Source organism: Euwallacea similis, chromosome 36, assembly GCF_039881205.1.
Source record: "Euwallacea similis isolate ESF13 chromosome 36, ESF131.1, whole genome shotgun sequence".
Taxonomy (NCBI): domain Eukaryota; kingdom Metazoa; phylum Arthropoda; class Insecta; order Coleoptera; family Curculionidae; genus Euwallacea; species Euwallacea similis.
This window is the reverse complement of record NC_089644.1, coordinates 433,986-448,809: the sequence shown is the minus strand read 5'-3', so window position 1 is coordinate 448,809 and position 14,824 is coordinate 433,986. Positions and strand designations below refer to the sequence as shown.

The window sequence follows — 14,824 nt, the reverse complement described above, 5'->3', positions numbered from 1 at the left end:
CGAGCTTCGAGGATAATCCCAGGCCTTTCAAGTGGTCATAAACTGTTGAATTCGATAAATTTAACTTCAATCCGATCTCACGTGTTGTTATTCGACGGTTCGCATCAACTAATGCCTTTATGGCGTCTTTATCAGCTTCAACCGGCCTTCCCGAACGTGGTGCATCTTCGACATCAAAATTGCCAGATCGAAATTTAGAGAACCAGTTCTGACACTGGCGTACTGTCAACACACCTTCTCCATACACATCGGTCAATTTCTTTCTGGCTTGAACAGCATTTTTACCCTTTCTGTAGTAAAACAGTAGGATATGTCGAAAATGCTGCTTATCGCTCTCCATATTTAAAAGGGCACCAACCAAAAACTACTGCGTAGAATTAATTGAAATGTTTCACACACAAGCCTTGTTATATGAGCTCTCAAAGCATATAAAAATTATATGGCTTAAGTGTGAGGTTAAGTGCAAAAAAATACCATTAAATCCTCTGTCGGGAAAAAACGAAATTACTTTCCGAACAACCTAATACATAACTTTTATTGAATCTTAATGGAAGATTAATAAGTTCATACCTCTGTCATTTATATGGCTTGGCCTAATACAGACCGTCATCGCATCCTGTTTTTTTAAATGAGAAACTTTTTAGGAGACCCACTGTGTATTTTTTTGAGTTATCATTTCCTAATGCCCATAATCAAACCTCACTGTGGTAAATTAAACAAATCCTTCTGATTGACGATTATTGACTAAGTTCTTCCATGGTATTCAAAGTATTGCTACTTATACCTTCCACTTATTGATGTTGGCGCAGGGAGCCAAGTGATTTTTATCCAGACTTTGCGCATGCTTTACTATCAATTCTGAAATATTTTCCATGACATCTCCAAACTGCACATTCGGGTTTTATATTGGAATTCGAGAATGAGGAAATGTTTTTGTTTGGATTAGATGCAGAACTCGTTAGTTCAAACGGTTTTTGGAAGAAAAGTTTCTGCTTTGCAATGTTGTTCAGCAACAATTCTCTGGGTTGGAAGATCTTTTTAGTGTTGTTTATGCTGCATACCTGTTAAAGTTAAGAGACCATAAATTACTGACCAGATTATTTATCTTTGGTGGGAGTTGTACTAAAAAATAAAGCAGAAAAAATGTTGAACTTAATCTATAAATTATAACGATTTTGAAGGAATAAATTAGTCCACCTGCCTTTGATTGGATGAATCTGAGTTGATTATCTTTTTCGTATAACATTTTAATGAGTAAAAGCTGTACTTTCTTCTGTATATTCATGTGTCTTCGGAAGTTTTCCAAAGTGTCTATTAGTTTTTGTGTAGCGAATTTTGCTGCGCAAACGGCTATGTCCTTTTCTTGTCCTGGAGTAATTAACAATGGTATGGAAATGGAAATATGAGGAATCAAAACAAAACCTAATGAATGCTTTTGCCAATCCCACTCCCTCTTTTGCTCACTGATTTCTTCCTCCAAATTTTTTAACAGAGCTTTTTGTTTTTTATTTTCCCTGTATTTTTGTATAAGATTTTGCAATATCGCTTCGAAGTTTCTTGTTTCTTCGGATAATTGACTTTTCTGATATTCTAAGATCTGAGGACAAAAAAATATTCAATAATCGCCTGAAAATAAAATTATGAATAGGTGAAATATAATCGAATGCCAACCACATAATCATTCACTGTTATACATAATCGTTCACTGCTAAAATTTTTTTTCCACCACATTTTTCGTCCTTATTTCCGAACCCATTTTAGTTAATTTCTAGCTTTTCTCCTGCCCCCAAGTTTATGGTTTATTCTGTTCGCGTTCCTTTATGAAAATACGGTATTAGAGCTCAAATCCTTCAACTTTTACGGCACTCATCCATATCCAGAAAACATCATCAAAATTGTGGTCTAAATACAATTATATTCAACAAATTAAAATGTATTTAAAAACAATTATAGTTTTTCCAACGCTGAGTAATTGTATTTGCTAAATACTTTTAACATTTTTATAATTAAAAAACTACATATAAAGCATTTACACTGATTATTTAAATTTCAAATTTCATATAGGAATAATCGTCTAACACCATTAACTACCACACGGAAACATAAGGAGCTGAGTAGGCAGAATACGCTGGATAGGCGTTGTAAGCTAAAGGAGCTGCGGCATAGCTCAAAGGAGCACTGTAAGCTGTAGAGTAAGCCAAAGGAGCGGTGATTAAGGGGGAGCTGTAGGCAATTAATCCGGGTTTTGCTTCGGGGTCGGCTCTGGCCTCTGGCGTCGGATCAGCTTTAGCTTCCGGAGCTGGAGCGGCGAGGGAGGCAGCCAAAAGGGCGGCAAATGACAATACAATCTAATAGAATGAATGAAAATATACAATTTGACGCTGGTATGTACTGCTGCCCCAAATGCGCTTAAAAGGTGCTTATAAAATATACTTACAAGTTTGTACATCTTGAATATCTTTGATGAAGTGTTGACCGATACAAGTGGACTGATAACGTATTAAGAATTTGAGCGCTTTATATACCTTAAGGTCAGTTTTTCGAAATACATAACACGTACTATTCTTGAATATTAAGTTCATGAATCCTTGATTTAACGACTAATAATTAGAAGCTTAAAGTCTTTTACGTACTGCACCTTGAAAAACTGTTGTTCTTCCATTATTATTTCAACAAAGCGTAAGTCATTATGTAACTAACTAGGGCCATGTTATTTGAAGTCAACAAACCTCCCGAAAACGATGTAAACTAGTTCAAGTGAACAATTACCATTTCAACACCTGTTTAAAATGCAAGAGGACAATCACGTACATGCTCCATTACGGCTAATATGACCGTGGCATTGCATGGTGTCTAAAACATTAGTCTAATATCAATAGGTACCACATTTTTCAAGTTTTATCATTTTACTGCGAACTTTACGCCAAGTACCCCCAAAATCCAACAATGGACAGCAAAGTGATTGTAAATATTACACTATTAGTGTTTGATTTTTAAATAGAATAATGCTTTTCTCTATGCAAGTGATCTTTGCCGCTATTTTAGCCGTAGCTTCAACAAGTCCTGACGTAAAAATTGATTCCAAAGACAAATCCGGGGTCTCCGTATACAACGCACTATTGGTAGCATCTCCTTTGGCTTATCCTGTCGTTTACTGTACGTATGCGACAGCGTCTTTAGCTTACAATGATTATTCGGCTTACCGCACCTATTTGACCCCATCTGTTAGGGTGTGGTGGTAACCGCTCAGGTTTGCAGATTAATTTGATGCGTACAGGCACCGACCAAGAGTCTCTTTGTCTTGGCAGGCATTCCACCGATTCGACTGAGAATCGAGGAAATAACTAAATTACAAACCATCGATGGAGAAAATATAAACAGAACCGACATCAAAGATGAAACATTATTATAATGGCAGAGCCAATGGGACTCTTACGACGGATGGACAAAAATTTCCATTCGTGAAGTCAGAGAGTGGGTATCTAAGAAATGGACAATAACGTATTATTTCATCACGTAAGAGCTTACGAGTCACAGTATCATTGATGCATATCTACATAGAATAGGCAAAATGAACAATCCAAATTGTTAGTATTGCGAAGAAATAGATACCGCGAAACACACGATATTTATTTGTCCTAAATGGACTAACATCAGGATCGAATTAGAATTATGTTTTGGACTCAAAGTCGATAGAGAAAACGTAGCGGCCTTATTCATGATATTTAAAGAACATTGGAAAAAAATTTTCGGTGCCTTTAGGACAATAATGAAAGAAAAACAAAAAGAAGAAAATCGGAGAAACAGACAATAATGAATAAAAGAATTTAACACCTGATAAAGATAACACAAAAGTAATCGCAGTAACGCCTGACTGCGGTTCCGGATGAAAAGAGGAAAGGGGGTTTGGTCGGTCGGCGCTCTTTGGATGGAGACACCAATCTGACACTAAGAGGGCAACTTAGATTGCCATTGTGCCATGCCTTCGAAATTTATTTCACAGATTCCCCTCAACTTCTTAAAAAAAAGGTTTGCAGACTTGCATTAAAATTTAATAATGCACACAATTACAGGTAATAATAGCTGTTCATGTAACCAGTAAGGAAACACGTGATTTTATAGTATAACAAGTGGGATCTTGCGAGGGGATCGGAATGAGGTGCCGCAATATAACGCAAGTTATATAAAAAAGCATCTTCTAAGGATTTTCATAAGTTATTTTTTTAGTTTTACTGGACGATAAAGAAGTCTTAAAAAAAATTATTTTTTATTAACGCTTTAATTTATTAATTAACGCTTTAAAAATCTATAAAAATGGTTTGAAATGACTACCGCTAGCATAGATCCATAAATTAAATTTTCTTTTAAATGACCAGAACTCTTTCGCAAAGACCAATGTTGGTTTTTAGCTCCCTGTATTTTAGAAATGCAGGACAAGTAGGTACCAATGTGGCTTCGAAGAATACTTATTAGAGCATTAATACCTCAAAAATATATACATTATCCAACACTTGGTTGCTCTTACCGTGTGAAAAAGTAGACTCAATATTGTACTTATTAATAGTGATTATAAAGTCACGAGCTTTGAGTTTTCACGCTATTTTCTTGCAAAAGAAGCTTGTTTTGTTGCTAAACAATAAACAGCCGATTTGTACTCCCTAGAAACCATTTTCTGCGACCCTTATAAGGACCTTAACTTACTAAAAATATAAATCTAGTTTTTTAACTGCAGATGTGAATATTTATGTTTGTGGCACTATCTTTTGTGGAAATGCGTTTTCCAATTGCATAATTTAAATATTTCATAATGTAAAGCAAAATATTAATAAGTTTCTCTTACCCGCAACTTTTCAATGAGACTTCTATTTTCGTCAATTTCTAGACCCAACTCTTCGTGCTTCATCATCAGATTCTCATTAATCTTGTCGATTTCTCTCTGCAAATATTGATTGACATCTAGGGCCTGTGTTAACTCTTGAAATTTTTGTTTCACTTGGCTCTGCAAGTTCAGGATCGTTTCACACTGGTCCTGGATTATTTTATCTTTGATCAGCTGATTGTCTTTTTCTATATTCAGAGCTTTCCTATAAGATTTAATGACATTGGTGTAAAAGTTCAGGGATGTGCAAGGATATCACTTTAATTCCTCTAATTCTTTATAAATGCTGAGACTGGCCTCTTCACTGCAGACGTCAGAAAGGTCTCTTTTGAGGTCTTCAACTTCCTGTTCCAATAGCCTGCTTTTGTTTTTGAAGCTATGTGATTCTTTTTTTATTAAAATTAACTCTACTTCCTAAGGTTTAAGAAAATAATAGTTACTCAGGAGACATTTACATCTACAGTGATTTCTACTGGACAGTTGGTCACTAATAAATTACCTTCGTCGAGAGAGCCATGCCTTGATTATTAATGATAATTTCCTGCTGCTTATTGATCTCAGATATTTGGGATATAGTCACTTTATATTCCTTGACTATTTCTGTAAGTTCTCCAATTAATCTACTCATATCTCGTTTCTGTTTGTTGAAGTTGTTTTCAGAAAGTAGAAACTTTTCGTGAACATCTTTACAATTGCCTTCAAGATCCTTACATCTGCAAATATATATTTTTTTAAATTTAAAAACCGTCTATTAACTATGGGTTAAAAATACTGGACAGAAAATGCTTCATATTCTTTGACTGTCTCCTCAAGTTCTGGAAACTTGCACATTATAGTTTTTTGCTTTTCTGCCTCCTCCACTGGTATTGATAATGGACTTGTTTGCCGCGTCTTTTTTTCTTGCTCTTGGAAATTGTTATTTATTAAAAGTTTAGAGCTGTCCTTTCGTTTGCTTGTTCTTGCTACCATTTCATTGTACACACAGTTCAAATCGCAAATTTTCTATAGTAAGAAATTTTCTTGTAAATTCATACAGCAAAATATTTACAAAACTGATACCTGTTCTTGGTTCTGAATTGTTTCCTTTTGTTTTTCAACTTCACTCGCAGAATTGTTCAGCTCAGCCCTTAATATGTCAATAGACAGCAGGAAGTTTTGATTGATTTCGTTTAATAATGAACATCTTGTAGTGGTCTCCTCAAAAGCTTGTTTTAAAGAATTGATGCTTTCGTTCAATTTGTTCATTTCCTCGTTCTTTTCATTCAACAAGCAAGTTTTATCTTTCACAGTTTGTTCCAAAATATCATTTGTTGCTTTCAAGGTTTTAATTTTGGTGTCTTTGTCCTTTAAACACAAGCAAAATGTTTCTTCACTCTTTTTTACCGCTTTGGAAGATTTTAGAGCTTGAAGTTGCAGAAGGTTTACTTTTTTCTCATAGTCCGCTAGTATGTCTTTAATTTTGAGAACTTTAACTCGGGATTTTTCTAACAGTTTCCTTGTTACTTCTATTTCGTGCTTTAATCTAAAATAAACTCCTCGTCAACAGATTACTTTAATAAACATTTTTGACTTAACTTTCCAATGCAAAGAAAATGATAATGATAAATTTAGGTAGACAATTGAGAGTAATTGAAATTGCTAATTGAAAAATTTATTTTCTGCTACAAATTACAAATGATTATTCCAGATAGGTAGATAATGAAATTGAGCATAAACAGTCATAAAGTAGATGGAGAAATTAAGCAAACAAGTGAATCAAAGCCAACATATTAATCCATTTTTTAATTTTATCACTTAATTCATATTTATTGTAAGTCTACGTAGATTTCACGTTCTAAAAAATTACAAGGGTTCGAGATTAATTTTTCGGGACGCCCTGTATATATGTATACAGGGTGTCCCAAATAAAGTGAGTTCCATGGGGATTATGGAAGCGGTAAGAGATACAAGGTGACTTAAATTAGAAAAAAGAAGAGCATTTTTGTGCCCATTTAGAAAATGTTCTAAATTTAAAAATATGCACAGGGGTTGTCAAAATATGAGCAAAAAACTGAAGACTGCGATTTTTGAAAATCATAAATTATGAGTACACTGTTTGAGTAAATTGTACCAAATTTGGCAGTTTTTTATTAACGACAACTGCCAATTGAATGGCGTTTTCAGAATTTTTCCAGGCCTTCTAGATTTCGAGAAATTATATCCAACTTTGTTATTTCTTATGGCCACCATATTGGATTTTGGTGCCATCGAATAGACAATAAAAAAAGTTTTAGAACCATGTATCACAAAGGTGCCCTTGGACTTACCAAAGTAACAACAATGCGCTTCTTTTTTCTAATTTAAGTTACCTTGTATCTCTTACCGCTTCCATAATCCCCATGGAACTCACTTTATTTGGGACACCCTGTATACAGAGTTATTCACGTCATGTTACACGGAATATTGTGGCTAAAGTATTCAATATTTCGAATTTTTCTTTTTTGCGATGTGTAGAACTCATATAGAGGTACACTCTCAAATTATTTTACTTTTATACAGGGGGTTGTAAATAAGTGAAAAATATCAAAGTTATATTTTTTTAAATGGAACACTCAATATATTAGTACCGTTTTAGGTTCCTTGAGAAAAATAAATGTAAGTTTGATTAAGGTTTACCTACCCTAAACCTTAAGGATTTTGAAATAATTGAAATTTTGTAAAAATGTAATACAAATTTAAAAACTTTGCTTTAAAGAAAGTTTAAACTGGAGTAAGTCGAAATTCACATCAAGCCTCAGACATGAGGCATATTTCATGCCATAGTCATGAAAATTTAGATATCTTATACAGTGTGTGCAAAAAATAAATTAAAAAATGTATTTACTTTAAAGGGTATTAACTTGCTTAATTTAAATGAAACACCCTATATTTTATTACTCCAAGTTTCAGATTGAAATATTACCGATCGAAAACTATTATACTTTCCTATACCTAAACGTACAAGTTTCCCTTGAAAATTAAGATTTTTAAAGAAAGTAGAAAATCCTATTACTTTCTGCATCAGTTGCCACGGTGACATCTAAAATGTCAATATGAAGAGTCATATTTGTGCATTCTTTTTTCGGATAATTCTTTATTTATGATATTTTCAATATCATTTTGGTAATTTACAAGACAACTTTCATATTTAATCAAATCTAACAATAAATAAAAAAAATGGCAAAAATTTAATTTTGTGAAGAAAGAACGACTTAAATAAATTTACAGATGTTGTTCGAAATAATGACCATTCATTTCTATACACAATTGGACTCTATTTTGGAATGAGTTGTCAACTTTCCTTAACATATTTGAAGATATACTTTTAAACGCTTCCCTGATTCTATTTTTCATATCCTTTGGTGTTATGGGTGGAGTATTGTAAACGATTCCTTTTATGTAACCCCATAAGAAGAAATCTGGCGAAGTTAAGTCCGGTGATCTTGCTGGCCAGTTTTGAGGTCCGCATCTTCCAATCCATCTATTAGGGAAATTAATGTTGAGAAATTCTTGGACTTCATGCTGGAAATGTGGAGGGGCACCGTCCATTTGAAACCACATAGATCTCCTTACATTTAATGGAATGGCTTCTAATAAAATTGGTAAATTATTGGTTAAAATCTGATGAAATGATCTTCCATTTAAATGGTGTTCAAAAAAGTAAGGACCAATAACATTTCTTCCCATAATTCCACTCCAAACATTTACAGACCACCTCTGTTGCTTATTTATTATTCTCATTTGATAAGGATTGTTGTCCGAATAATAATGAAAATTATGTCTATTCACTAAACCACTGTTATGAAATGTGCATTCATCGCTGAATAGTACTGAATCAAAAAAATGTTCATTCTCCGCTACTCGATCGATTACCCACATAGAAAATTCAATTCTTTTTTGAAAATCAGTCCCATAAAGTTCTTGGCATAGATGTATTTTATATGGATGGTGCTTATGTTTTCGAAGTATTCTTGATACACTCGACTGGCTTATGTTGGTATTTTTAGAAATATGGGTTTGACTAACATGGGGATTTTCGACAACAGCACTAAGCACATTAAATTCATTTTCTTCTGCGTCTGTTACAGGTTTGTTTCTAACAGCTTTCTTATAAGCCACACTTCCAATTTCTTTGAATTGATTTCACAGTAGCTTGAAAGTCAAATTCTGTGGATGGTTTCGGTCAAGAAATCTTTGAGCATATACTCGTGATGCGAGTAAAGCATTTTGGTGGCATTCCCCAAGTATAAAAATCATGTCGATTCGATCTGCTTTTACATAACGCTGCATTGTAACAAAATTAGTTAAATTGAAATCAAAGTAATGTGATAAGAAAAACTTTTCTTACACTAATGGATCAATACAATACAATAAAAACGCTTGACATTTTAAACGTAACTATGGCAACTAAAACAAAAAATAGAAAGATGATGACTTCATTTAATTTCCTAACCGAAAACGTAAGACAGTCGAGAGTATTGAGAATACTTTGAAATGATGAACAGATGTCACCATGGCAACTGATGCAGAAAGTAATAGGATTTTCTACTTTCTTTAAAAATCTTAATTTTCAAGGAAAACTTGTACGTTTAGGTATAGGAAAGTATAATAGTTTTCGATCGGTAATATTTCAATCTGAAACTTGGAGTAATAAAATATAGGGTGTTTCATTTAAATTAAGCAAGTTAATACCCTTTAAAGTAAATACATTTTTTAATTCATTTTTTTCACACACTGTATAAGATATCTAAATTTTCATGACTATGGCATGAAATATGCCTCATGTCTGAGGCTTGATGTGAATTTCGACTTACTCCAGTTTAAACTTTCTTTAAAGCAAAGTTTTTAAATTTGTATTACATTTTTACAAAATTTCAATTATTTCAAAATCCTTAAGGTTTAGGGTAGGTAAACCTTAATCAAACTTACATTTATTTTTCTCAAGGAACCTAAAACGGTACTAATATATTGAGTGTTCCATTTAAAAAAATATAACTTTGATATTTTTCACTTATTTACAACCCCCTGTATAAAAGTAAAATAATTTGAGAGTGTACCTCTATATGAGTTCTACACATCGCAAAAAAGAAAAATTCGAAATATTGAATACTTTAGCCACAATATTCCGTGTAGCATGACGTGAATAACCCTGTATACATGTGTAAATATAGGATGTAACATTTAACCTGGCATATCATAATATCTCGAGGCATCCTATAAAGAAATGTTTAGTATCACACTTTAATCACTCTGAGCAGGAAATGTGTTGGTGCTAAGGTTGATTTCCCTCCACCCCTGTATGGGCGGGGTGTGGGTTAACATTTTTATTTCAAATGGCAACTTCCATTTTTTACAGATCCGGGTAATATGTTTAAAAATAAAAAAAAAATTGTCAAAAATATTTTTTTCGATTCATTCTAGAAAATACTGTAATTATAGAAATTCAATTTCTCTTTTACTTATGATTTACCGAAAGGTTTGATGATATCTGTTCTAGAATTAATGAAAACGTGAATTTTTATATAGCTTTTATTTCAAATAAATGTTCAAAATGGTGTCCTCGAACTTTAATGGACTTATTTATCCGTATTTTAAAAGACTCTTCACATCTACAAAGTATGTCTTCAGAAATATTGCCACAAGTGTTTATAATTCGCAGAATCATATCTTCACGTGTCATTGATATTTCTTTATAAACCTGATTTTTGAAAGATCCTCATAAGAAGAAATCCCGTGAACTAAGATCTGGAGATCTAGCAGGTCAATTCACCGGACCAGATCTGTCAATTCATCGACGGTTAAAATTACAATTAAGAACTTCCCATGCCACCGTAGAATAGTAAGCCGGACAATCGTCATGTTGAAACCACACGTTTTGACGCATTTCTAAGTTTAAATCATGGAGTAATATGGGCAGTTCTTTCCCAAAATATTCCGGTACATTTCACCATTTAAGTTGCTTTAAATTATGTGGGGACCGATAAGTTCATTGCCAATAATTCCACACCATACGTTGACAGTTCAGGAACGCTGGTGCACAACTTGGCGAAGCTAACACGGATTTCCAACAATCCAGTAATGCATGTTATGCCTCTTAACTGTATCATGATTTGTAAACGATGATTCATCAAAGAATAATAGAAACGGAATTCTTCAAGTCCAGTGCCCACTCACAAAAGTCTAAATGATTTTTTAAATCTTCCTTGTGGAGGTCTTGGTGTATACAGACATGATAAGAATGAACCTCAGCATTCTCCACACACTTATATGAAAAATTTCTGATAATTCTGATATTTCTCTTGTGTTCACTTAGGAATTAAAAACCACAACACCTAGAACTGCAATTTGATTGTTTTTTCCACACACGGTATCTGGGCTATTTCTTTTCTTCTGATTTACAATCCCTTCATTAATCTTTTTTTTTTTAATTATACGATAGAGAGAAGTCTGGAATCGTAGTTTTTCAAGAAAACACTGAGCGTGGAGAGTGACAGACTTATCTAAATGTCTACCAGCTTCTCCATACACCAAAATTATTTCAATTTTCTCTTTTACGATCAAATACTCTATCGTGAAACAATATTAATAGCAGAATGTTTAAAAGTAGATATTTTATTTGTTGATGTTATTGTTTATCACATTTTATTATCATATTGTAGAATTCTTTTTGTTCCATAGAATTTTCTTAAAAGTGGAAGTTGCCATTTAAGATATGAACTGAATTTCGTCAATTACAGCGTTTTCTAGCATGAATAGAAAAAAATGTTTCGATCAATTTTTTCTTACTTTTAGCCGTATTATCTGAATCTGTAAAAAATGGGGATTGCGATTTGAAATTCAAAAGTTAACTTCCACCTCGTCCATACCGTGGTAGAGGGGAACCTACTTTATCACCAATATACATATTTCCCTTTAAGAATGATTTTTGAAGAAGTTTAATACTAACCATTTCTTTACAAAATGCCTAATATTCGAGATATTTCGATATTTCGAGTTAAATACTACACACTGTAAATAAGGTGTTCCAAAAAATGACTGCAATTCGCTAAATGCAAGGTCTTTGAGCTTAGAAAAAATCTAAAGACAACAAAATTGGATTCCTATTTCTCAAAGCTTTCAGATATCCTGGGTGTTCAAATCTGCTACTAATCTTCTTTTATTTCTCACAACTCTAGTTTTTTAGATATCAACTTGAAATTTGGAAAACATGTAATTCATTACAAACTATATAGGTCTCTCAGCTCTTTAAGCTGTTAAGTTCAAAGTGTTAAGACCCATTGTTCGGGACTCTACATACAATAGCGCTTGTAAAAAGTATTGTAACACGTTTATAACTTTCATAAACCCGATATTTAAAAAATTTTATTTAAAAAAGTCATTTAATACATTATTTTCTATGTTCACATTTTTTGCCGCTATCCAGCTACCCCTACTAACTTTTTATTTTCAAATAGAAAAGCACCCATTATAGTATATGAAATGAAAGGTAATTCAATAAAGGATACAACTGTACACTCAGAGCTAAAATTGGATCTACAATTTCCTTAAAAACAATACAACAACAAACAAGTCCATATCCTAAAAGGATTAAAAGTTTTAATCTTTATTTCCTAAATAGACAATCCATTCTTATTTACTTTGAACGAGATTGTAAAATGACAATAAGACGTAGAAATTCTAAATTGTCTTAAACATAAACAATTTTTTAGATACAAAATATTGTATTTTCATAGAATTCATTAGTAGTTGAATTCAGTTGTTAGACTTCTGTCGCAGTTAGTATATCAAAAATATGTATCGTTCATTTGAGAAGCAACGAAAAACGAGAAGAATTGAAATTTTAATCTTTTTGAGGTATAGAGATCACAAAAGAACTTACGAAGGGGTGTGTCTCATAGCAATGAGAAATATTCGGATAGACCGATTGATAGAAGTATGCAAGGTGATTCACGTAACTGTTTCATTAGAAACTTTTGTATTTGTAACTAATCTAAATTTTTCATATTTGGGGGTTAAACTGATATAGATACACTCTACTTTTTTAAAATATTTTGAAGCTCATATCACTTCCGGTTATACCGGAAGTCGAGGTAAACTTCCTTATTTCAAATGGAACACCCAGTATATTTTTGCATTTTTGGAATCTAGTGATTAAGCTGATTAAATTCTTATTAGGTACTCCTATACCTAAACCTAACCGTTTAAAAGATATTTTGGTTTAAAAGAAAAATCTTTCTAAAACACCATTTCTATAAAATTTAAAATTCTCAGCTATTATTGAAGCTGGCTTTACGAAAATTTGCTGACAAGTTAACTAGATATGGCAGATTAGGTTAATGTTAAAAGTTTTTATAAATATCATATAGGGTGTCCAAAAAACACGTAATATTTAAAGAACTTTGATAGCAAAAAAGTCGCTTATTTCAAATGGAATACCCCCTATATTTTTATATGTCTAGAACCTTTTAATTCTGAATCAATTATTACTGAGCATCCTTATACCTAAAATTAACGCTTTTGCTCTAATTTGCGATTTTTTAATATTGTACAATAATAATTCTAAGCATCTTAGTTTTTCTTTGAAAAGAACATGGCTGCTTCCTGTAAAATGCGGTCGTGTAATTATCAATTTAATAAGTTCGTTCAGCAGTTTAGAATCAAGAACTTTAATAATACTTATTCAAATAGTGATATTTTAAATTTATTTTTTATTCATGGAGAATGTAACAAAGTTTTGGAGAGAACTTGCCGTATATTCAACGAAAGATATCCGCATTTTCCGAAAATCACAAAGAACAAATTTAGGATATTGAAATGAAATTTTTTAAGATATGGAAAAGTCGAAACTAAAAAGTCTTATTCTAGACCCATAATAAATAACGAAGACAATAAAATCACCGTTTTAGGATATTTTAATGTAAATTCGAATTTTTCTATTCGAACTGCTTCTAATGATTTAAGTTTGTACTTTTATTGCTATTAATAATAGCAATTGTTTATCTTCCATTAATTATTTTTAAAGATTCATCATATTCATCAATTCAGAGGATTCTAAAGAAACATAGAATGCATTCTTATTCTTATAAAATTGTACAGTCATTTAAATTGGGAGACGAAGTTAGAAGAAGTAAATTTTGTGAATTTATGCTCGTTCATATTCAGGAAGATTCATCATTTTTGTCAAATATTATATGGACAGACGAAGCAAAATTCACAAAAGTGGGGCTTATAAACAGAAGAAATCTTCATTATTGGGCAGAAAAAAATCCTCGAATATTCAAAGAGGCCCGTCATCAAGATAATTTTAGTGTTAATGTGTTTGCCATGATTATGAGTAATGAAGCAAGATATTTTATTTACAATGAAAATTTAAACAATTTAAGATATTTAGATATATTAAGAGGTATTGTCTCCGACTTTTTAGACACTTTACCTCTTAATATGCTACAGACTCTTTGGTACCGTAAATGGACGATGCACCGGCTCACTCTTCCCATGAAGTTTATGAAAAGATGAATCGGACATTTGAAGACCGGTGGATCGGATGTAACGGACCATGGAAATGGCCGCCAAGATCACTCAATTTGACGTCCCTAGATTTCTTTTTATGGAGTCATATAAAATCTCGGGTTTATGAAGTTTCCATAGAAAGTAAACAAAATCTTTGTGATAGAATTCGAGAAGCTTTTGAAGATCTTCACCCCATTACAATTAATAAAGTGACACAACATGAAGATTAAAACAGAATTTTGAAATGTTTAGAAGTTAATAGGGGTCATATTGAACATTTACTTTAATTTTATTTTATTTGTTTTTATTTATTATTTTTTTATTTATGATGGGACTAGAATAAGACATTTTAGTTTCGACTTTTCCATGTCTTAAAAAATTTCATTTCAATATCCTAAATTGATTTTTTGTAATTTT

General features: G+C 32.3%; 2 protein-coding genes across 2 annotated transcripts in view; both read right to left on the bottom strand.

Moving 5' to 3' along the window:
- Positions 1-824: 824 nt before the first annotated feature.
- The window catches only part of LOC136418599 (uncharacterized), a 31,680-nt gene continuing 17,680 nt past the window's right edge, over positions 825-14,824 (bottom strand). Inside the window, exons 9-25 of the mRNA XM_066404703.1 lie at positions 5,939-6,401; positions 5,652-5,881; positions 5,379-5,592; positions 5,139-5,293; positions 4,841-5,084; positions 4,610-4,658; positions 4,333-4,484; positions 3,876-3,983; positions 3,613-3,756; positions 3,437-3,553; positions 3,204-3,344; positions 3,118-3,144; positions 2,812-2,853; positions 2,701-2,748; positions 1,423-1,597; positions 1,202-1,368; positions 825-1,061 (exon numbers count right to left, since the gene is read on the bottom strand). Of these exons, the coding sequence (XP_066260800.1) occupies positions 825-1,061; positions 1,202-1,368; positions 1,423-1,597; positions 2,701-2,748; positions 2,812-2,853; positions 3,118-3,144; positions 3,204-3,344; positions 3,437-3,553; positions 3,613-3,756; positions 3,876-3,983; positions 4,333-4,484; positions 4,610-4,658; positions 4,841-5,084; positions 5,139-5,293; positions 5,379-5,592; positions 5,652-5,881; positions 5,939-6,401 (2,713 nt within the window). The remainder of the gene's footprint in view (positions 1,062-1,201; positions 1,369-1,422; positions 1,598-2,700; positions 2,749-2,811; positions 2,854-3,117; positions 3,145-3,203; positions 3,345-3,436; positions 3,554-3,612; positions 3,757-3,875; positions 3,984-4,332; positions 4,485-4,609; positions 4,659-4,840; positions 5,085-5,138; positions 5,294-5,378; positions 5,593-5,651; positions 5,882-5,938; positions 6,402-14,824) is intronic.
- LOC136418646 (neuropeptide-like 4) lies at positions 2,047-2,557 on the bottom strand. Its single transcript, XM_066404760.1, has 2 exons — positions 2,438-2,557; positions 2,047-2,348 (listed from the first exon to the last, which is right to left on the bottom strand). Exons 1-2 carry the CDS (start codon positions 2,447-2,449, stop codon positions 2,088-2,090), a joined length of 273 nt encoding a protein of 90 aa, XP_066260857.1. The 5' UTR covers positions 2,450-2,557; the 3' UTR covers positions 2,047-2,087.